The sequence below is a fragment of the Erpetoichthys calabaricus genome, chromosome 8 (genome assembly GCF_900747795.2).
Source record: "Erpetoichthys calabaricus chromosome 8, fErpCal1.3, whole genome shotgun sequence".
NCBI classification, from domain to species: Eukaryota; Metazoa; Chordata; class Cladistia; order Polypteriformes; family Polypteridae; genus Erpetoichthys; species Erpetoichthys calabaricus.
The window spans coordinates 131,064,247-131,088,415 of record NC_041401.2 but is presented as its reverse complement, the minus strand read 5'-3'; the positions used below and the strand labels follow the sequence as shown (position 1 = coordinate 131,088,415).

General features: G+C 40.2%; 1 protein-coding gene across 1 annotated transcript in view; it reads left to right on the top strand.

The window, feature by feature from the left end:
• Positions 1 to 24,169, top strand: part of cfap74 (cilia and flagella associated protein 74) — a 525,252-nt gene that overhangs the window by 429,820 nt on the left and 71,263 nt on the right. Inside the window, exon 34 of the mRNA XM_051931357.1 lies at positions 13,889 to 14,018. Coding sequence (XP_051787317.1) covers positions 13,889 to 14,018 — 130 coding nt within the window. The remainder of the gene's footprint in view (positions 1 to 13,888; positions 14,019 to 24,169) is intronic.

Below are 24,169 nucleotides of genomic sequence, written 5' to 3'. Positions count from 1 at the left end.
ACACACTCCTAAAATAAGACCTCTTTCTCTAATATTATTATTATTATTATTATTATTATTATTATTATTATTATTATTATTATTTTCCAGGTGAAGCCACATGTCCTTACTAAGATGGGGCTCATCATCCAACTGAAGAGGACTTGCATTTAAATTCTGTTTGGCATAAACACCAACCCCACCTCCTTTTCTGTTGTCTATCCTTCCTAAAAAATGTGTAACCCTCTATGTTACACTCAGCCCCTTCTTTGTTATTTAGCCAGGTTTCCGTTATTGCTATAATATCATAATTATGCACTGCTACATACAACTCCAACTCACTCACCTTATTTTTGATACTTCTAGCATTAAGGCAAGTTATTTTTAATGTGGTACTCCTTCTACATTTAAATGTTTACTTAGAATTTATATTACTACGCATTTTTATTTCTAGACCGTTGTTTGTACCTCCATGCATAGCTCCGCAATGACATGATAACGGTTTGACGCTTCTAGTTCTGGGGTTGATGCCCCCAGACAGTGTGCACCCTTTACCTTATGCCTTGTGACTGTGACCCACTTATTTCTATGATATTATTTATCATATAGCTTATGATATTATTTATCTGGACTTTCAGAAAGCATTTGATAAGGTGCCACATGAGAGGTTGGGCATCAAATTAAAAGAGGTGGGAGTTCAGGGTGATGTTTGTAGATGGGTGCAGAATTGGCTCAGACACAGGAAGCAGAGGGTGATGGTGTGAGGAACCTCATCAGAACTGGCTGATGTTAAGAGTGGTGTTCCACAGGGGTCAGTGCTAGGGCCGCTGCTATTTTTAATATATATAAATGATTTAGATAGTAATATAAGTAACAAGCTGGTTAAGTTTGCAGATGATACCAAGATAGGTGGATTAGCAGATAATTTGGAATCCGTTATATCATTACAGAAGGACCTGGATAGCATACAGGCTTGGGCAGATTTGTGGCAGATGAAATTTAATGTCAGTAAATGTAAAGTATTGCACATTGGAAGTAAAAATGTTAGGTTTGAATACACAATGGGCGGTTGGAAAATCGAGAGTACACCTTATGAGAAGGATTTAGGAGTCATAGTGGACTCTAAGCTATCGACTTCCCGACAGTGTTCAGAAGCCATTAAGAAGGCTAACAGAATGTTAGGATATATAGCACGGTGTGTGGAGTACAAGTCCAAGGAGGTTATGCTCAACCTTTATAATGCACTGGTGAGGCCTCATCTTGAGTACTGTGTGCAGTTTTGGTCTCCAGGCTACAAAAAGGACATAGCAGCGCTAGAAAAGGTCCAGAGAAGAGCGACTAGGCTGATTCCAGGGCTACAGGGGTTGAATTATGAGGAAAGATTAAAAGAGCTGAGCCTTTACAATTTAAGCAAAAGAAGATTAAGAGGTGACATGATAGAAGTGTTTAAAATTATGAAGGGAATTAGTGCAGTGGATCGAGACTGTTATTTTAAAATTAGTTCATCAAGAACACGGGGACACAGTTGGAAACTTGTTAAGGGTAAATTTCGCACAAACATTAGGAAGTTTTTCTTTACACAAAGAACGATAGAAACTTGGAATAAGCTACCAAGTAGTGTGGTAGACAGTAAGACGTTAGGGTCTTTCAAAACTCGACTTGATGTTTTCTTGGAAGAAATAAGTGGATAGTACTGGCGAGCTTTGTTGGGCTGAATGGCCTGTTCTCGTCTAGAGTGTTCTAATGTTCTACCTGTCTGGTCTGGAATCTCCTCCCGCACCACCTTGGGGGTGCACACTATCTCTCTAAAGGACAACAGGGCCAAGTTCTCTATTACAACACAGGTCAGCCAACTCCTCCTCCAGTTCAGAGACCCTGAGCTCAAGGTGCTGGATCAGCTGGCATCTCCTGCAGATATAGCTCTCATAGACAACTGGCTCTTCCAAAGCATCATCTAAAAAGTCCAACATCCAGCAGGACTTGCATTGCACTTGCCTCATTATTAAAATGTGATTTGGGATTAGTAAAACTGCCTTAACCTTTTTTTTTTTTTTTCTTTTCTTAAAATTAATTAACTTAAATGGTAACACTAAGATCTGCTGCAGCTATTTTACACCTTTTCCGCTTAAGCTCCTGTACTGTTCTCCCTCTCAGCTGCCTGCTATTTGTCTTTCTATGAGGTTAACTTCACTTTTCTCTGTCTCTTCTCCTAACTTTGTGCTCCTCTTACTTATAAGCCCTCCACTCGCACTGTTTGTATTCCCCCGTTTTAATGAACTCTTACACTGTCTCCCACTTAACTGTTCTAACTCTGGACCGCTAAGGACTATTTTACTGACTAAAATAAACAAATAAATAAAACTTTACTACCTTATCTGCTCCTACAGCCCTGTGTGCCTGATCAATGTGCCTGATCAATGTCTTAATGATGGCCGCTTACCTGTGCACCGCTGAGCCTTCCCCTTTACTGCTTTAAAGTCAGCTGTGGCCTCTTTTTTTCTTTTCCTTTAAACTAAGGAATTGCTGTTACGATGCGGTTATTTGCTTACAGTAGCCGATATCTGTTACTGCTGCTTTCTACCCTGCCTCCTCAATGCTAGTTCAAATACAGATAACAAGAACAATTGCATGTACAAGTACAAGTAACTTTTCCAAGCGCACCTCCAAACACCCAGCTACTTTTGCTCTTGTGCGGGTGAAAGAAAAGTGCAAAAAACCCTTCTAAAGGGAGAAAAGCTTTAAAAATTCCCACACGGTTCCTTAGCAGCAACCAAAACCCAAGTTTTTAAGAGCAAAATGTATTTTTTTTATTTAAATCTCACACCACAGAACACACGAAAAACTCTCAACAGCCTCTAGCATTTGCAAAGCACACGTCAGTGTTTGTGCAAATACAGTTAGCTGTTCAGTAGCCTTACAATCTGTGGATACAAACTGCACCTGTATCAAACAGGCGTGAATATCAATGTTACTGTACCATTTACCAGAAGGAACGAAAAGGAATAGCAACTGTGAAAAATATGCTTACTGTTTGCCTTTTTCTTAGTGTTTTTTCCAGTTTTGAAGATTGTTAATTTCTTTTTGAATTGACTTTACTGCCGCTTCAGTAATTACTATTAGATCTAATTTTGGTGTCATCAGTGAATTTTGCAAGTTTATTAACTATATAATTTGTTTAAATAAAGAATGGTGGTCCAAGAACAGAATCATGAGGGTATCCTTTATAACTTTTTGCTTCTGAAGTGCTTTCTAGAATATGTTCTAGATTTATAAATAACTGATTTCTTTTAACACTCCAGTAAAATTCAATTAGACCTAGGGGCTTTCTTAGTCTGTAGTACACCAAGACCAGAAGCACATATGACCTTTCTTTTTTAAAATATATAAGCTCTAAGCTTTTATATATATATATATATATATATATATATATATATATATATATATATATATATATATATATATATATATATATAAGCTCTTAGCGTGACATACAGTGATTCTAACACATCTCTTCTTCTTTCAAAATCTTTTCAGCCTGAATATTATTTTTGACATATGGCACCATTCCTCCTCATTTCCTAGCTAGGATGTTACTTTAGTCACTGATATTGTTGTTCTTGTCCATCATTTCCATTCAGCATATGATTCAGTAATTTCAATGATACCACAATCCTAAAAATAAATTAAATAAATAATGTTGTATCTAGCTCATGTATTTTGTTTTTAAAGCTTGTTGCTTTAAAGAGTAAACATTTTAAAGGAGGGTTTTGTGTCTTTTTTACTATTGGTTAAGTTTATATTTAGTTGGACTGGTTAATCCTTCATAACTTTGTTTTGTTTTCCTCCATGATGCACAAATGTAAGGCATCAGAGCAAAGACTAATCTCATAGTAACAACAATGCATAATGACATTCAAAACAGATCTTTGTTTTCAATGCCAAGGAGGCTTCTTTAATTGTCAACTCCTGATACTGTATTTATTCCTTCCAGCTCTTAACTTCCATCTGTCCATAATCAAAATGTCACCTAAGTAGCAAAACATCTTTACTTTTCCCAAAACAACCCTATCAGTGATATCTAAATTTACACTTGCTACATCAGCACGCTATACAACAGTCCCCATTGCCCCGAAACGTTCTATAAACCTTAATCACATTACCAGCCTGCAGACTTCTGGGTAAATCATCCCTTAGGGTAGCTGTCATTTTCTAACAGATTTTCAAGCCTGATTCTATTTTATCTGTCTTTATGTTACTTAATCTTTTTTCATTTTATTAAATTCTCTGTAATATTCTTTGGCTTCCGTTAAGCCTATATTACAACTTTATATTTTGTTCTTTATCTTCCAGTGCTTGCATGTTTTTTAGCTTATGCATTTTGTTTTCTAAAGACATGTACAAATATTTCTCCCCCTATTACTTTCATTCTCTTTCTGTTTTACAATTTTCTTCTAAGTCCATTCCTTATTTTTAATGTTGCACACAGATTATTTTTAATTACATTTTTTGAACCACCTTCTCATCTTCTAAATGGACTTACATTGCATTTGCATACTATTGGTTTTTATTTTCCATCTTTTCCTCTTTGCATTTCATCTATTACTATTCAATGATTAAAAAATAGTAGTATCAGACACAAATTTTTTATATAATTTTTATGTATAAACCTAATCAGTTCTTAACTAGCTCCCTAGGGCATGTAATGTGCAGTGGTTAGTGCTGTTTAGTACATCTGCCTCAGACATCTAACATGCTGCATTCAATTCCTGTATCCAGTTGTTGTCCATGTGGAGTTTGCACATTTTCCCTTTGGACTGCATGGGTTTTCCTCCAGATACTGTGACACCTGGTACAAAGACATGCTAGTGAGGGTAAATGGCAGTTCCAAATTGGTTTTGTTTCCTGCCTACCTACGATGTTTCCTACTCAGCGCCCAGAGCTATTACGTTAGCTCTCTCGTCCTCTACCTCTTCAAGCATATCTATCACTTTCTGACTTTTAATATGCATTATTAAAATCACATTCCTTTTTTCCAGTTAATACATTGTTTGGTTTATGGCAACAAAAATTACTCGCTTTGTTATGCCTAGGAGCACTGAAAACATTTTCACCATTCATCTAATTACTGGGCTGTCTAATTTCAAAACAAGGTCAAAGAGCACACTCACTTGCACATCCAGGTGCAATCAGTCATGTTGGGAAAATTTACATTAAAACAATAACATCAACTACCTCATTTCATGACGTTTTTCTGTTATATATTAAATACTGGTGTATGTGTAAAGGCAGTGCAAGAGGTCAAGTGCTGCTGTCTCAAGGATGACTCTATCTCCTGGTCATTGTTTGTAAGGAGTCTGCATTTCCTCCCAATGTCTGCATGGTTTTTCTTTCAGGTATTGCGGCTTTACTCCCGTATCCCCAAATATATGTAGGTTAATTTAACTAGTAATTTAAATTGTCTGCATAAATATGGGAATGGGCACTGAGATGGATTGGAACCCTGTCCAGGGCTGATTCCTGCCTTATGTCCAATGCTTCTAAAATAGACTCCAGGCCCTGGCAATCCTGATCTGGATCAAGGGGGCCTGAGAAAGGTATGTTATGTTATGTATTAATAGCATAGTTTTAACACTAGAATTACCAGAGCCTATGAAAAAACTCGTAAATCTGGCCCACCTTAAATCCCTTCGCACCTCTCCGTCAGTGTCTTTTGTCCTATATATGTACCGATAAAGACAAGCAGCAAGCAGCCTAGCACTCCATCCCCCACCGCTGCAGACCGTGCACAAACTTCTCCCAGCTCATGCCTTGATTGATTATCTGGGAGTGAAGTGCTGGAGTTTTAGAGTGGAAATAATAGATCGTTATTTGGAACACATGCATTTCATGTGTGTTCCGTTTCTACAATAATCTGTGTAAACACATTGTTAAAACAGAAATGTTTTTCATATTTTAGTAATAAATGACAAAATGTAGGCATAAACTATATAATGTGTGAAGCCTGAAGTCCAAAGATCAAATAAACACTTTCACAAAAGGTGCAAGAACGATACAACAGCTTCCGTGGCGTAGCGGTAAGATTAGCTGACTTGTGCTCAAGAGTCCCCGGTTCGATCCTGACTGCCTTCTATATTTACCATTTTGAGTAATAAGCTGCTCTTATTGTTAATATTATACAGTAAACACATACATTTGCTTTGCATCTGTAACAGCCAGTGTACATTTATAGCACTTGCACACAAATGCTGGTGAATCTGCCTTCTTCGTATCTCACCGTCACTTGATTTTTTTTATTCAGTTTTATTGAGTTTTCCTGCTCATGCTGAATTAGTATGCACCTTACGGTCCATGATGTCAAAGCCACACTGACAAAAAAAATTCATTCACATAACATCTTGTGGTTGTAATCAGTGACCGCATGCTTTTCTTTTTTTTCCCCGATCTTGCCAGTCCCCACATGTTGCTGTATGGTGGTGTTTCTTTTGTACTCCAGCACATGTAGAGGAAAGAATAGTACAGAGATGTCAGTTAAGCGCTATATGCAATCATCAGATTAAAATGTTAACAGTTCACACACACGCAAGGACTGTCCTTCTTACATTTACAACATGTGTACCTGTTGCAATGTGCAGACATCTCTCTATGCTGTGATTTCTATTACACACCTGAAAGAAAGAGACAATATATGTGACATTTTGAAGAAATAATTTTGTGACCTGAATAGTACCAATCAGAAAACATCATCGCACTAATGCAATATTATTTGAAAACGAACAGCATCAGATCGGGTGTGAATTTATACTGGTGCTGTTAGTTAGAGTCAGATCAGAAGGAGTTAAGGGAGAGCATGAACGTGACTGAGAGAATAAGACTGAAAAAAAAAGCTAACTTTTAGAAATGCCATAAATTTACAGCTGATCTGATGCTGTTCAAATAATATTAATAATATTAGTGCAACAATCTTTTCTGATTGGTACTATTCAGGTCATAAAATGATTTCTTCAAAATGTCACATATATTTCTCTCTTTCTTTTTTTCCGATGCTGTGTTGACATCGTGCACCAGAAGGTGTGAGCTTATTCAGTGCGAAAAGGAGCACGCAGGAGGCTGGTTTCTCTGTGCTATAACACACTTGACTTGGTGGCGATCAATGCACATGTACTGTACAAGGCATATACGGGGGCCACTGAGAAAAGAAGAGTGTTCATGGCTCACCTTGCAGAGTAGCTTCGTCGTCCCTTCTTACAAGAAAAGGCAATGGATAAAGCAAAAGGGGATGCAACTTCAACAAGCTTCTGTTCGAAGGCCGTGGCTTCCCCAGCCCCTTAAGTGTAATAGTAACCACAGCACAGAGAAAAGTGTGTACATTGCAACAGGTACACATGTCGTAAACGTAGAAAGGACGGCCCTTGGGTGTGTGGGAACTGTTAACATTTGAATCTGATGATTGCTTATAACGCGGAACTGACCTCTCTGTACTATTCTTTCCTCTGCATGTCCTGGAGTACAAAATAAACAATAATGTGCACCCAAAAGTGGACACTGGCAAGATCGAAAAAAAACAAAATGCGGCCACTGATTACAACCGCAAGATATTATGCAAATGAATATGAATAATATGAATAATGTTGCATCAGTGCCACAATGTTTTCTGAAATGTACTATACCGGTCATAAAATGAGCTATTCCAAATATCATATATACCTATGTCTCTGTGTTTTTTTTTTTTTTTATCAGTGCGGCTTTGACATCATGGACCATAAGGTGTATACTAATTCAGTGTGAGCAGGAACACTCAATAAAACTGAATAAAAAAAAAATCAAGTGACAGTAGCTAAGTTTCCATCCAGTTTTTTGCGACATTTTGTTATCGACAAACAGAATATACGTAAAAAAAATGTGCGAAATTTGCTGTCTCCAGCCTGTTTCCATCCAACTGGCTTTTTATCGATAAAATGGTGTGCATGATGACGTCAGCCCCCACAAAACGAACTGTCGCATAAGTTTTGTTGTATCGCGAAAAAAATCTGCCCTTGAGCCGTTTCCATACATAATTTTGTGTATGTCGCAAATTATCTACCTTTTGTTTTCCACGTTACACCCCCTCCACTAACCAAAGAAATAGAGAGATTATTCAGACAGTTTTTTGAAATTTGCCAGCTTACTGTTATTTCAGTTTCACAAATAATTGGAATTGTACATAATATCCGAAGACGACAGCAGAATGAAGTAGTTGCTTGTCTGATAGCCCTAGAGCTCGAAGAAAGACCCCAGTGCGACGAAACCCACGGGTATGGGAGAGACGACGGAATAAGACCTTCTGGGAGGAGGTGGTGGAGAGACACTTCACAGAAAATCTCTGGCTGCAACATTTTAGAATGACACGGCCGACATTTGAGATGTTTTGTGGATTCATCAGTCCTGATGTTGCGCCCATCACAGGTTGCCACCGACCACCGGTTCCAACCCAAAAGCGGATTGCCATCGCCCTTTACAAGCTGGCAACCTGCGCCGAGTATAGAGTAGTTGGAGAAACTTTCAGGGTTAGTAAAACTACCGTCCATCGATATGTATATGCTGTGTGCACCGCTATTAAAGAAAAATTAATGCGGCGTTATATCAGACTTCCGACTGTAGCGGAGGCCAATGAAATTGCATACCGCAATTCCTTGGTGCATCTTGTGCCACAGATTCACGGTGCGCTGGATGGCAAGCATGTGCCTATTCTTCCCCCGACGGAAGGCTACCGCGATTACATTAATCACAAAGGGTGGCTATCTATTGTTCTCCAGGCCCTTGTTGGTGACAGGTGCATGATACGAGACATTTGCGTTGGCACTCCTGGAAGTGCCCATGATGCAGCTGTGTTTGCAGCATCGGATCTGTACAGGTGAGCCTACCTTTCAACATCCCTTCTCAGTGCGATAACAACTGAATTAGTACTGTAACCTGCTTCCCTTAAGGTTTTTAATCAAAACTGAAATTTGAATTAATACAAAATAACGACGTTTAATCAAAAAAAAAACTCTCTTCATCAGACCATGCGAACCGCTCCGCCATTCTCGTTTTGATTGCACGTGATGAAAATGTGACACATTTATTTGCGTTAAAGCCCTTTTTTCCGACAAAAAGTGTTTCCAATGTAGTTTTTGCGACATCTGAAGTATCGATATGGAATTTATGCGCTAAAGTTAAACGGAAAAATATTATGTCGACATGTACAACATTTTATCGATAATTAGCATTTCCATCAGCTATATCGATAAAAAAATTTGAAGCGCTAAATATTTTTTCGCAAAAACTCCTTGGATGGAAACCTGCCAAGTGAGATACAATGAAGGCAGATTAACCAGCGTTTGTGTGTCAGCTTTTATCCCTCCAAATCAGAGAATTTTCAGTTCCATTGTCTCAAAACACCACTCACATCTACAGTTATTCCCAGTTTCAGATAAAAAGTAACCGCGTCAGATCTGGGGCAGGGGGTGGGGGGATGTTGTATCGTGATCGTGACTGAGAGAATAAAAGTGAAAAAAAAATGGTAACTTTTACAAGTACTATACATTTACATTGGCTGTTACAGACACAAATCAAATGTATGTTTTTATTGTATAATGTTAACAATAAGAGCAGCTCACTACTCAAAACGGTAAATTTGCCAGGCAGCCGGTTTCGAACTCATTACCTCCGGATTATAAGTCTGTGGATCTTACCACTACACCACAGAAGCTGTCGTACTGTGCTGGCACCTTTTGTGAAAGTGTTTATTTGATATTTAGCCTTCACACATTATACAGTTCTTGTCTACATTTTTTTATTTATTACTAAAACATGAAAAACGTTTCTATTTTAATGATGTGTTTACACAGATTTTTGTAGACACAAAACAAACATCAAATTATTTCCTCTTACAATTTTGGGTAGCTCACTCCCAGATAACTTCCGGTTGAGCGAACACTGGCGTGACTGGTCGCCACAGCTCTCCGGTAACTTTTTAACTTTTTATCTTTTTTATAAATAACTTACAATGTAATGGACTAAGCAGCTGTTTTCGTTTTCATTTCGGGCAGATTTATTCACTGAGTTTTATTTTTCAGTCATTTAAAGATAGACTGATTTCTAGCTTGACTGCTGGATTTGGCTGTGTATGGACGATTCTTAGGCCTATCCCTGCTTTGAAACTTATCTGGCTTTGTTCTCCGGACATCTGAGTTGTCTGCATCTTCGCTTAACATGTGGACCGGTAGGATATTTATTTGGTTCGTGTTTGTTTGGTCCCTCTTGTCGCTCGCTATCCTACCTGCGACAGGGCTGCTTCAGTACTCGGCTGCTGAGCTACTCCGACTCCGCTTTCACCTGTCTGAGCTTCCACTGACTGGCCTGTATCTCCATCCAGACATCGTATTCCTCCCCCATCGGACATATATCCACCGCAGTTCCCGCCAGAGTATCCAAGCTGACAGTTCAAAAATAATAAATTCAATCTGGTCCAGTTCTCGACGTCCTCCACGTAATTTAGGCAGAGTCGCTGACCACAGTGTGTTAGCCAGCCTAGCTCGGTTGGCAAACACTGTTGCTAAATGTGATAATGCCGTTGTCAACTTCGGTCTGCTGAACATCCGCTCACTCACGAGCAAGGGGCCTCTCATCCACAATCTCCTCACTGATCATAAGTTTGACTTTTTCTGTCTAACTGAGACATAGCAACAACCTCATGACTTTTCCCAACTTAACAAATCCACTCTCCCAGGTTTTGTTTACATCTCTCAACCCCGTTGCTCTGGCCAGGGAGGAGGTCTCACGTTAATGTATCGTGAGAAATGGAAAGTCTTGCTGTTGCCTGTCCCTGCCTTCAGTTCTTTTGGATCTCTTGTGTGTCAATTAAATGGACCTATTCCTACTTTTATTGCAACTGTTTACCAGCCCCCTAAACCAAATAATGACTTTCTGAATGACTTTGCTGTTTTCCTTGCACACTTATTTACTGTTTCATCAAACATAATACTTCTGGGGGATTTCAATATACATATGGATAATATCAATGTCCCTGTTACTAGAGACTTTACATCCTGCCTTGAGAGTTTTGGATTCCAGCAGCATACTGATGTTCCCACTCATTCCAAAGGACATATCTTGGATTTGATTTGCTGTTCTGGAGTTACCCTGCTTGATTATACTGCAGATGAACTCCCCATAACTGATCATTTTCTTATTTTATTCAATGTTAAACTTGCACTTTCCAATACTAAGCTTTCCCGTCTCATGTCTTTCAGTAATATTAAGAATATTAACTTAGACTCTCTTTCCTCAAGTATTGATTCCCTTATGGACATTCATAATTTATCCACTCCTGAAGAACTGTTCTCATACTATAACACTGGACTTAATGGTATTCTTAACTCTGTCGCTCCATTAAAAACTAGATCTGTTTCTTTCTCCTTTTCTGCTCCCTGGTTCACGCCTGAACTTCGGCTTTTGAAAGCCAAAGGCCGGCAACTTGAATGGTTATATAAAAAAACTGGACTCTTTGTTCACAAAGAGATGTACAAGTCATATACTTTATTACAAGGACTGTATTGCCCAAATTAAATCTAACTATTATACTCACATTATTTCTTCCAATGACAGCAACACCAAGTCATTGTTTTCATTACTTAACAATATCACATAACCCCCGGATTCTTTACCTTCTCACCTTTACTTAACTGAATTTTGCAATTCCCTTATGTCCTTTTTTAATGAAAAAATCCAGAAGATTCATCAGCCTCACGGTACGGATTCCTCCACTACTTCATTTGAATTTCACCCCCCAACTCACTCATTTTCCTCTTTTCAGATTTCTACTTTCTCAGAAATCTCAGATCTTGTCTGTAAGTCTAAGCCATCCACCTGTCAACTGGACCCCCACCCTACAGTTCTAGTCAAAGCCTGCCTCCCCTCTCTGGTCCCTCTTATTTCTGCTGTAAACCACTCTTCTCTCACTACTGTTCCTTCATCTTTTAAAACTGCTGCAATAACCCCAATACTGAAAAAACCTTGTGCCAATCCAACTAATTTCAGTAACTTTCGTCCTATTTCTAATCTACCCTTCATTTTTAAAATTATTGAAAAAATAGTGGCTATTCAACTTCATTCTCATTTATCTCTAAATAATCTGTATGAACAGTTCCAGTCTGGTTTTCATCCCCTCCACAATACAGAAACGGCACTTATAAAAATTACTAATGACCTCCTTATGGCAGCTGATTCTGGTTTAATTACTATTCTCATCCTCCTTGATCTGAGTGCAGCCTTTGCCACTGTTTGTCACACTACTCAATAGATTATCTTCGATTGGCATTACCCACACTCCACTAGATTGGTTCAGATCCTGCCTCTCAGGCCGTAATCAGTTTGTTCAGCTTAAAACTTTCACATCCCAACCCACCGCTGTTACTTCGGGTGTCTGGGGCCCCTCCTTTTCATTATTTACCTCCTTCCCCTTGGTAATATCTTTCGTAAATATAATATTAGCTTCCACTGTTATGCTGATGACACCCAGCTCCATCTCACTAGCAAACCTACTGCTTCCTTTCCACCCTCCTCACTTATTGATTGCATAGCAGAAATCAAATCCTAGTTTTCTTCAAATTTTCTTAAATAGTGACAAAACTGAGGTTCTCCTCATTGGTACAAAATCAACATTATCCAAAACTGATCATTTTTCATTTGTTATTGATAATTCCTCTGTCTCTCCTTCCCCACAGGTTAAGAGTCTGGGTGTCATCCTTGACAGTACTTTATCCTTTCAGTCCCACATCAATAACATCTTCTGGTGTGCATATTTCCACTTGCGTAATGTTAATCGTATTCGCCCCTCCCTCACTCCCCACACGACTGCTATCCTTGTTCATAGCCTTGTCACTTCTCGTCTGGATTATTGCAATTCCCTTTTCTTTGGTCTTTCTCACAAATCTCTTTATAAGCTTCAACTGGTCCAGAATTCGGCTGCCCGCATCATTAATAGAACCCCATCTATTCACCATATCACTCCCGTTTTGCAGCAGCTTCATTGGCTTCCAGTTCAGTTCCGAATTCAATTCAAAATTCTCCTACTAACTTTTAAGGCTATCCACAACCTTGCCCCTCCATATCTGTCTGACCTCCTCCATGTTGCCATTCCCTTCCGTACTCTTAGATCCTCTTCCTCCATCCATTTGACTGTCCCCTTCGTCTATCTTGCCACTATGGGGAGCAGAGCATTCAGTTGCTCTGCTCCCCAGCTTTGGAACTCACTTCCATCTGAGCTTAGAAATATTGAGTCATTTTCACTTTTCACATCTAAACTTAAAACTTATTTGTTTAAGACTGCTTTTTCTCTTTGATTGCAATTGCTCTGTCTGATTTTAACTTTTGTATTTTACTTTTGTTTATAATCTGTGTTTTTTCTATTGTTCGGTGTCCTTGAGTGTTTAGAAATGCACCCACAAATAAATAAAATGTATTATTATTATTATTATAATCAATCAAGGCAGGAACTGGGAGAACTTCTTGCCCATTCTGAGGTGGTGGGGGGGATGGTATAGCAGGCTGCTTGCTGCTTGGGTTTATCGACACATTTAGAAGACAAAAGACGCTGACGGAGAGGTGCAAAGGGATTTAAGGTGGGCCAGATTTATGAGTTTTTTCGTTGGCTCTGGTAATTCTAGTGTTAAATGAGTATATTGATCTGACCTTTGAAAGTTAACTGTATAGAAACAGACTAACCTGAATGGTCTGCCTGATATTAAGCATGAACAAATACATAAGTAGGTAAATTACAACCTGACTTATAACCTAGTGACCATATTGTACCCATAAATCAGAAGTATTAAAATCATGTAATTATTTTACTAAAGACAAAATTTGTACCTAAAAGTTACATTTTCTTCAGTTACAGAACACTTCTCCAGTCACAACTGATGTCTCTATGAAACTGGACAGTTTATCAGTAAGGTTACTTATGGAACAGCAGGAGATCCCAGTCTTCTTGACCCCAGGCAAAGAAAGAAATTCACCTGTTGGTAAGAATCTGAATTGCTAGTAAGAACACAAGAATTTTGACAAACGAAAGGAGACCATTCAATCCATCATGCTCTTTTGTTTAGCTAAAAGCTAAGCTGTCCCAGTATCTCATCCAGGAACTTCTTTAAGATTATCAAGATTTCTGCTTCATCTTCATGACTCTGTAATTTGTTTTAGTAGTTTGTTTGGTTGTTAATCATTACAGAAGTCAAAAAATTGTTGAGTGGTCACTTTTTTACATTTTATCAGGTACTTTATCAATCTTCTTCAATGGCAGAGTGCACTGGTTTTATAACACAGACCAACTCTATAAGATAAATTTTTCCATCCTTTATATATTCTTCTACTTGATGGCCAGTATGATTTTCTATGCTGTGGTGTTAAGAGAGGCCCAACAAATTAACAAGCTAATTAAAAGGGCAAGCTCAGTTATGGAATGCACTTGATACTGTTGGAGGTAGTCGTGAAGTAGAGAATGAAAGCAAAAGCAAGTGCCATTTTGAAAAGTACATTACAGTGCGGGACACTGGAACACAAATTCAAACTTCAGGACTATTTGGGTTTGACCGACTGGCCCATTTTTAAAGATTTTTTCTGAAAATCTAGAGGGATACATCAACTGGGTGATGGAGTATGTCAGGTTCTGTATGGATTTGTGTGTGCCTATTCGTACAGTCCTACTCTAATCAGATGACTTAGGTGAACAGAGCTGTTTGAAGGGGACTGAAGAAATAGACTCAAATGACACTAGGGTGCTTCAAGAGCTCTAGGTACAAGCAATGAGGGATGATTAAAACGGCCAAGACTCGGAAGCACCGGAAGCAGGATGGAAAATGATTTTGGTGACAGCAAACCATATTGACTGTGAAAAGGTCTGCAGACAATCACGGATTACAAAACCTTGTCAGCTGTGCCTTACTCCAGGAGGAGCTGTTGTTTTGGAGGCTGATTTGAGTAAAACCCTTAAATGGGTTAAACACCACTAAGCAGCCTGCCCAGACGGCATCCTGTCCTGTGTCCTGAACGCATGCATCACACATCTGTCACAGATGTAGAATGGAATTTTCCACTTGTCCCTGTTTTTGTCACAGTGTTAAAGAAATCTGATGTTTCCATGCCCAAATGACTACGGCCCATCACATTAACCTAAGTGCTGATGAAATGTCTGGAGAAAGTCATTGTGAGCCACATTAACTACATAAACCATATCATCCCTGATCCACTACAGTTTGGATACCAGAGTAACAGATCTGTGGACAATGTCATCTTCCTTGACCTGCATGATGCTCTAGAATACCTGGAAAAGAAAAAAACCTTTGCCAAGATACAGTTGTACTATTTATTGACTATAGCTCTGCCTTTAACACCATTGTGCCCTCTAGCCTGGTGCTGACCTTGGTCTGAGCAGTTCCTTCTGTCCAATGGGTGTTTGACTTCCTAACAAATATGCCTTAGCCCATGAGGACTGGCCACAACTACTCCTCCATGTTGTTCACCAACATCAGCATTCTGCAAGGCTGTTGTTTCAGTCAACTACTTTTTTTTTAATTAAATTTTAGTTTTATTGAATTTTTTAAATCAAATAACACTCCATACACATAACTCGAGTTTTACAAAAAGAAAAAAGAAAAAGGTTCGAAACAAATCAACCCCCACCCCTGAGAAAGAGAGCTAGGCCAGCAGTGCAAAACTTTATGCTAGTAAAGACAAATGAATAGATAAAATAATAAATTAATAGAGATAAATGGAGTAAAAGAGGAGAGAGAACCTGCTTCCTCAATTTAAATGCTTATTCTAAAATGTTATTGATTAGATCCTGCCAGGTTTTGAATAAGTTTTATACACATCCTCTAAGTGCGAATTTGATTTTTTCCGGTTTCAAATAGTATATAACATCAGTTACCCACTGACTTAGAATAGGTGAGTTAGGATTCTTCCAATTGAGCAAGATAAGCCTACATGCCAATAGTGTAGTAAAGGATTACAGTTTGTTTGTCCTTCTCCTTTTTAAGCCCGTCTGGAATTACACCAAACACAGCTGTTAGTAGATTAGGAGGGATTGTGACATCCAAGCTGTCTGAAGGCATTTAAAGATTTTGGTCCAAAATGATGTTAATTTGGTGCAGGCCCAAAACATGTGACCCAGTGAGGCCGGAGCTTGATTGCAGCGTTCACAGGTTGGATCTTGCCCTGGAAACATTTTGGACAATTTTAAACGAGAAAGATGCGCTCAATATATAATTTTAAGTTGAATAATTCTATACTTTGCGCATATGGTGCTCAAGTGAATTCTGTCCATTGCTACTTTCCACTCCTTTTCTGAAATATTGAGTAAGAGATCCTTTTCCCACTTTTCTCTAGGATCTATGAAAGGGAGGGACTGTAAAATAGTTTTATATATTACAGAAATGCTGTCTTAAGTTCTCGAGACTGAGCAATATTTTTTCAGGTATAGAGGTAGGTGGGAGGTGAGGAAAATTGGACAGGTTCTGTTTAACAAAGTTTCTAATTTGAAGGTAGTAAAAGAAATGTGTTGCTGGTAAGTTAAATTTGGAGTGTAATTGTTCGTCGCATGCAAACACATTGTCTATGTAAAGATCTCTAAGTGATTTAATCCCAGATGTTTTCCAGGTATTAAAAACTGTGTACATTTGAGAGGGTGGGAAAAGGTGGTTCTCATGCAGAGGTGCCACAGATAAAAGCTTCTCTTTCTTAAAATACTTCCTATATTGGTTCCATATTCTGATTGAGTGAAGCACAATTGGGTTGTTAGTATATTGGCAATAACTTGTATTTATTGGGGTACAAAGTAAGGAATTTATAGAAGTACTGCAGGATTTTATTTCTATTGCGGACCAAGCCTGTGTATGTTTGTCTATTTCTGTCCATGTCCAGGTTTTTATAGTTTGTATGTTTGCTGCCCAGTAATAAAATTGAAAGTTAGGTAGAGCCATACCATCTTCTGCCTTAGGTCGTTGTTGGGTCGCCCTTTTGATAAGTGGATGTTTTGAATTCCAAATAAATGAGGTTATGGTTGAGTCTAATTTCTTAAAAAATAATCTATTGATTTTGTCACAAGGACGACAAAGAGACACTGGAAAGGTTTGGGCCAGTCACCCGTATAATATTTCCCGGCTACAAAATCTATCAAAAAGAACAGACATGTTCACACTACTGAGTCCAAAACAGAACTGACTTGCTGCCTTAAAATGGCAGCCTTTAAATGCAAGTAGAGGAAGTGATGTCATCAGGGCGGAACCGGCAGTGATGTCATTGGTTACCTCGGAACCAGGCAGGACTTTCCGAGAATGGTCTGCAAGGAATTGAGAGAATCAGAGCACTTCACCGCCCCCTGGTCAGTCGTGGAATTACTTTTATTCAAGCCCTTTAGTTGTCCCCCTAATCGCACGTATGTGACAAGGCCCCTCCTTCAGCCCAGACGCCTCAGGTCGGGCATCCTGCACAGAGAGGTCATGAACGCGAGAGAGAGAGTATCATTGTTGGTGTGGAGAGAGCCCTTCCGATGAATGAGTGAAAAACTTATAAGGTTGCAGATCAAGAAACCACCTAGTGACTCTGAGGTTCAACTCCTTGTGTAGGGCCACCCACTGCAACTCATGACCCAAGAGGTAGTAACGCAACTGTGTAATCGCCCATTTGATCGCAAGAGCCTCTCTTTCCACCGCCACATACCTGGTCTCCCGATCCATCAATTTCCGACTCAGGAACATGATGGGGTGTTCAGCACCATCAACGCTTTGGCTCAGCACTGCTCCTAGGCCTGTGTCCAAAGCGTCCATCTGGAGAATAAAAGTAAACGAAAAGTTAGGTGCTTTCAAAACTGGTGCCAATGTCAAGGCCTGTTTTAAGTCACTGAATGCAGCTTCTGTCATGTCGGTCCATACCACAGTGTTAGGGGCCCTCTTCTTTGTTAAATCACTCAAGGGCGCAGCTCTCTCTCTCTCGGCTAAACCGAGAAATGCTTGGACATGCCGTGTGGTTCGTGGATGAGGCCAATTCAAAATGGCATCTACTTTAGACCACTGTGGCTTCACAGTACTACGACACACCAGGTAGCCTAAATATTTAGCTTCGTTCAACCCAAAAAATAATTTTTCTGGATTGATCCGAACACCGGCCTCACCCAGTGTCCGCAATACCACTCAGACGTGCTTTAGGTGCTCCTTCCATGTGCTGAAATAGATGACTATGTCATCCAGATAGGCAACACTATACGTGTTATGGGAGCGGAGCATTTTGTCCACCAGACGCTGGAAAGTCACAGGAGCCCCATGTAACCAGAATGGAAGGACTTGATACTGCCACTGTCCACTAGGGGTGCTAAATGCTGTCTTGATCTTTGCGGAGTCCGTTAAAGGAACTTGCCAGTGCCCTTTGTCATGTGGTCAAATATTCTGCCTGTCTAAGCCTCTCAAGAAGGTCATCCACTCGAGGCATTGAATAAGCATCAAATTGGGAGACCTGATTAAGTCGACGGAAGTCATTGCAAAACCTCCAACTTCCGTCGGCTTACTAAGCAAGACTATTGGGCTGCACCAGGGACTATAACTTTCCTGTGTTACACCTATGTCCAGCATGCGCTTGATTTCATGCTCCACTTCAGCCTTCTTTGCCTCGGGAAGATGATAGGGGCACTCTCGGACTGTAACTCTGGGTTCGGTCACAATGTTGTGGGCGATCAGAGAGGTCCTTTTGGGTTTTTCGTCTACCACCTCCGGGACAGACAAGATAACTACTTCAAGTTCTCATTCTGTCTTGTGTTTAAGTCTGACCCAAAGTTAAGTATACTTGTCTGAGCAAAGAATGAGCGGGGCTGGCCAGAGGAGTGATCGGGATCCCTTTCCTTCCACGGTTTCAGCAAATTCATGTGATATATTTGCTCGCTTGGCCGACGATTGGGCTGTTTCTCCAAATAGTTAACAAGCCCTTTCCTCTCCTTAACTTTGTATGGTCCATGCCAATGGGCTAGTAGTTTAGATTGAGAGGTGGGAACCAACACCATGACACGATCCCCCGGCTGGAGCTCCCGGAAAGTCATGCCATGGTCATAATAGCGGGCCTGTGCTGCTTGCGCTTCCTCCATGTGATTTTTTAATACAGGTCGAATTTTCCCAAATCTATCGCGTAACTGCGCAATATATTCTAATATATTAGTCAAGGGAAGAGCCTTTCCTTCCCAAACTTCTTTTAAAATGTCCAGTATACCCTGGGGTTGTCGTCCGTATAATAATTTAAAGGGCGAGAACCCCTTCAAGGCTTGAGGGACTTCCCTATAGGCAAAAAGAACGAGGGGGAGGAGTTGACTTCAATTCCTCCCGTCCTTGCTGACCACCTTGCAAAGCATCTGTTTGAGAGTGTGTTTAAATCTCTCAACTAGACAGTCAGTTTGAGGATGATACACTGCAGTCTTTAAGTGCTTTATTTTAAGTAACTTGGCTGTTTCCTTGAATGTCTCCGAGGTAAACGGCGTCCTTTGATCTGTAAGGACTTCCTTCGGGATGCCGTCTCATGCAAAGACCCCTACCAGTTCCTGTGAGATAGCTTTGGACGAAGCTGAGCGCAATGGAACAGCTTCTGGATATCAGTTTGCATAATCTAAGAGGACTAATGTATACTTATGTCCTTGGGCTGAGGGCTTCTGGAGTCCCACTATATCGACCCCTATTGTCTCAAAAGGGATGTCAATTAAGGGAAGGCAAACGAGAGGAGCACGGGCCCTCCTAGGAATTTGCTGCAATTGACACTCTGGGCAAGAGATACAAAAACAGCGAACCTCCTCGTTAATTCTCAGCCAATAAAATCGGAGCTTGATACGCTTTGTCTCCTCGGTGCCCAGATGGCCTCCTAGGAGGTGGGCGTGTGCTAACTCACAGACCTGCCGCCGGAAGGTCCATGGGATTAGCAACAACTTCCGTACCTCCCCCTCATGCTCGCCGACCCGATATAATAAATCATTTTCTATAACAAAGTGGGGCCCCTGTGGCATGGGCTGATGGGTGCGTTGGCCGTTGACGAGTACTACTGCATTCTTCGCAAAAATCAGGGAGTCGTCATTCCATTGCTCCCTTTTAAATGAGCCAGCGTTTCCTTAAATTGAAAACTTTTTTCTGAGAGAGGATCCAGTCAGACCTCAAGGGGTGGGGAATCATCCCGATTTGTCGAGACGCGATCTGGTGACGTAATGGCCTGCGATGGACCGGGGACCTTCCCATCCACCTCGTGGCCCATCATACCTCTCTCTGCCAGCATGGAGACAACATGCGATGTTTTATTCCCCTCCGTTTCTAGGCCTAAATTAGGTTTGGGAGTGTTCAGTACTACACCGCTTTTACTATTAGACCAGTCCCACCCTAGAATCACTGCAAAAGGTGCATTTGAGAGGATACTGGTCTTTTATTTTATCCACTGTCACAGCAGTATATACCGGCGATCAATAATGGAAATGTTGCTGCCAGAATCGAAGGGGACTTCTACCTTAAATCCGTTAACAACTACCACTCCTGTATGAGCCACTGACAGGGGGTTTGAAAGCGCACACAATCCACCTCCCTCTCTCCACTTGCATTCCACCTTGTCCCCAAGTGAGTTGCACGCCCGTGGACCCGGGTACTCCGGTGCAAAATCGGGTTTATGTCGAGAGGGCAGATTAGTAGGGACATAATCTCTATAGCATTCGCTAAAGGACCGTTCTGCTCTCCCAGATTGTAAGGCTGTCCTAGATGTTTCCATGAGTCTGATGAGCTCGTTCATATTAGAATATTCTCCCCAGACCGGCTAGGTGAAATGGTCAGGAAGGTTATTTATAAGGATAAAGCAGGCTACATTTATCACAATTTGAAAGGTGGAGCACTCGAAGGGTCTTAACCACTCTGCCACCGTTTCCCAAAGCGCATCAGCCAGCTCTTGGGTAGATCTCTCAAGATCCAGCTTCCATGCCTGCAAAACCCTCACCTGCTGGTCTGGGGAAACCCCAGTTTTCTCTAAGACCTTGGCCCCATTGGGGAGGGCAGCCCTCTCCTCCAAGAGAGCATAATAAGTCCCTGTCGCTTCCCCCACAGAGACCAGCCCACTTCTGTGTGTCTCATCGACACTCTCCCTATATATTTTATGTGGCCCAGAACTAGACAAAGGGAGCAGAGTCTGCACCAGTTCTTTCCGAAATCCGGGATGAACCCCCCCCCCCCACCCACCCAGAGACTCGGCCCTGGTACTCTCACCTGGTCATAATTCAGGTTCGGTCCCATTTCCTTCTGGGTTTCTTGCATCCTGCCGACTACGCCACTGTAACAAGAACGACAAAGAGACATTGTAAAGGTTTGGGGCAGCCAACCATATAATATTTCCCGGCTGCAAAATCTATCAAAAAGAACAGACATGTTCACACTACTGAGTCCAAAACAGAACTGGCTTGCTGCCTTAAAATGGCAGCCTTTAAATGCAAGTAGAGGAAGTGATGTCATCAGGGCCGGAACCAGAAGTGACGTCATTGGTTGCCTTAGAACCAGACAGGAATTCCCGAGAATGGTCTGCAAGGATTGAGAGAGAGAATCTGTGCACTTCACCGTCCCCTGGTCAGGCGTGGGGTTACTTTTATTGAAGCCCTTTAGTTGTCCCCTAATCGCGCGTGTGTGACATTGTATATTGGAACGTTTTGAATTAAGAGGAACTTAGGAAGGATATTCATCTTAAGAATGTTAATTCTTCCAGCTAAAGTGAGATGAAGGGTTGACCATCTATGCAAGTCTTGCTTAATTTTTTCCATACAGACGGCAAAATTTTGTTGATAAAGAGCTTTATATTTACTTGTGATGTTTACCCCTAGGTATTTAAACTGGTCTGCGATGATAAAAGGGAAGTTGTCCAATCTAATATTGTATGCTTGAGAATTTACTGGGAAGAGCACACTTTTATTCAAATTGATTCTGAGACCAGAAATCTTTTGAAATTCTGTTAGTGCTGTTAGGACTGCAGGCACAGTTGGGTCTGATATATAAATTACCATATCATCTGCATACAGAGAAACATTCTGTTCCAGTCCTTCTCTGATAATCCCCTTTATCTCAATAGCATTTCGACAGTGAATTGCGAGTATCTCAATGGCGATTGCAAAAAGCAGTGGTGACAAGGGGCATCCTTGTCTGGTACCACACTGTAGTTTAAAGTAGTCTGAATTGATGTTGTTAATACAAAAATGTTGGTATACAGTAATTTGATCCATGCACAAATGTTCGGGCCAAACCCAAATTTCTCCAATGTAGTGAAAAGGTAGTTCCATTCAACCATGTCAAATGCTTTTTCTGTATCCAATGATAATAATATCTCCGGGGTGTTTGACTTTGTTGGTGAGTATATTATAATTAAACAGGCGTTGAAGATTGGAAGCTAAGTATCTGCCTTTAATAAATCCAGTTTGTTCTTGTGATATTACCGAAGGTAGCACTTTCTCCATCCTTCTAGCTAGGACTTTGGAGAGTATCTTAACATCAGTAATTAGAGGTGAGATTGGTCTGTATGATGCACATTTTAATAAATCCTTATTTTCTTTAGGAAAGACAGTAATTAATGCTTGGCAAAAAGTTTGAGGTAGAATTTTAATTTCTCTAGCTACTGTAAATGTTGCTAATAGAAGGGGAGCTAGCTGAGTGGAGAATTTCTTATAAAATTTGGCAGGGTAGCCATCAGGGTTTGTTGCTTTCCCACTCTGCAGTGAGTTTATAGCATCTAGTGATTCTGATAGTACCCAAGGTTTTTTCAATTCCTCTGCCCTAAGAGTATATATTTGTGGTATCTGTAATGTGTCCAGAAATGCCTTAGATTGTGCCTTCTCTTTTTTAATCTCAGTAGTGTATAAGGATTTATAATAGTCTCTAAATGTGTGCATTATATTTTTATGGTCAATGATTTTGTCTCTGTTTGTGCTGGTGATTGCTGGGATTGCATAGCGAACTTCTTGCTTGTGGATTTGTTGAGCTAAGATCTTATTAGCTTTCTCTCCATGTTCATAGTAATGATGTCTTGATTTAAGTATGAGTTGTTCAGTTTCTTTAGTTGTTAAGAGGTTGAGATCTGAATGCAGAGCCTGCCTTTTCCTATGAAGCGTCTCACTTGGACACCTGGCATGTTCTTGATCTATTCTAGTAATTTCGTTGATTAACTCTGATACCTTCTTGGTTTCCAATTTATTTTTGTGGGAAAGATATGAGATAATCTGTCATCTTAAGAAGGCCTTCAGGGTTTCCCAGAGTGTTCCTGCAGAAACATCTGAGGTTGTATTAGTCTCTAAAAAAAATTAATTTGCTTGGAAATTACTTCTGCACAGTTCTCACCTGCTAATAAAAATGGATTAAGACGCCATCTGTAGATGAGTATGTGGGGCATAGTGATTTTAGCTCCAAAATCAAGGGGGCATGGTCAGAAATAACAATAGCGTCGTACTTGCAAGATTTAATCATAGGCAAGAAATTGTTACCTACAAAGAAATAATCAATTCTTGAGTAGCAATGATGCACTGGTGAGTAGAAGGAATATGCTTCTGAGGTTGGGTTTTGAAATCTCCAGGGTCTGATAAGTTGTGGTCAGTTACAAACTGTGTAATTGTCTTTGCGGTGTTAGATGTCATTGCCCCTGTGGCAGGAGACCTATCTAGATCTGGATTTAAAACACAATTAAAGTCCCTAGCCATTATAATTTTATGAGTGTTCACATTGGGAATGGATGCAAATACATTTTGCATGAATTACCTATCATCGACATTGGGTGCATAAATATTTATTAAAATCACTTTACAGTTAAATAAATTACCTATGACAATCGCATATCTTCAGTCAACTACTGTACAGTCTGTTCACCTATGACTGTGTAGCAAAGCATGAGGCAAAAGGCAACTGTCATCTCCAAATGTGTGAAAAGTGGCCACAAGGGTTAGTTTGTGAACAGTTTATGCAGAAACATATGTGCTCAATGGCATGTTACCTTTCACACTGTTGAAGTTAAACAGTTCCATGATTTTGCTGATTTTAAGATGCAGACAATTCTCTATGCACCAAGAAACAAACTTCTCTATCTGACTCCTATACTCTGTCTCATCCCTTTAATCAATACACCCCATTAAGTGCAGAACCATCCAAGA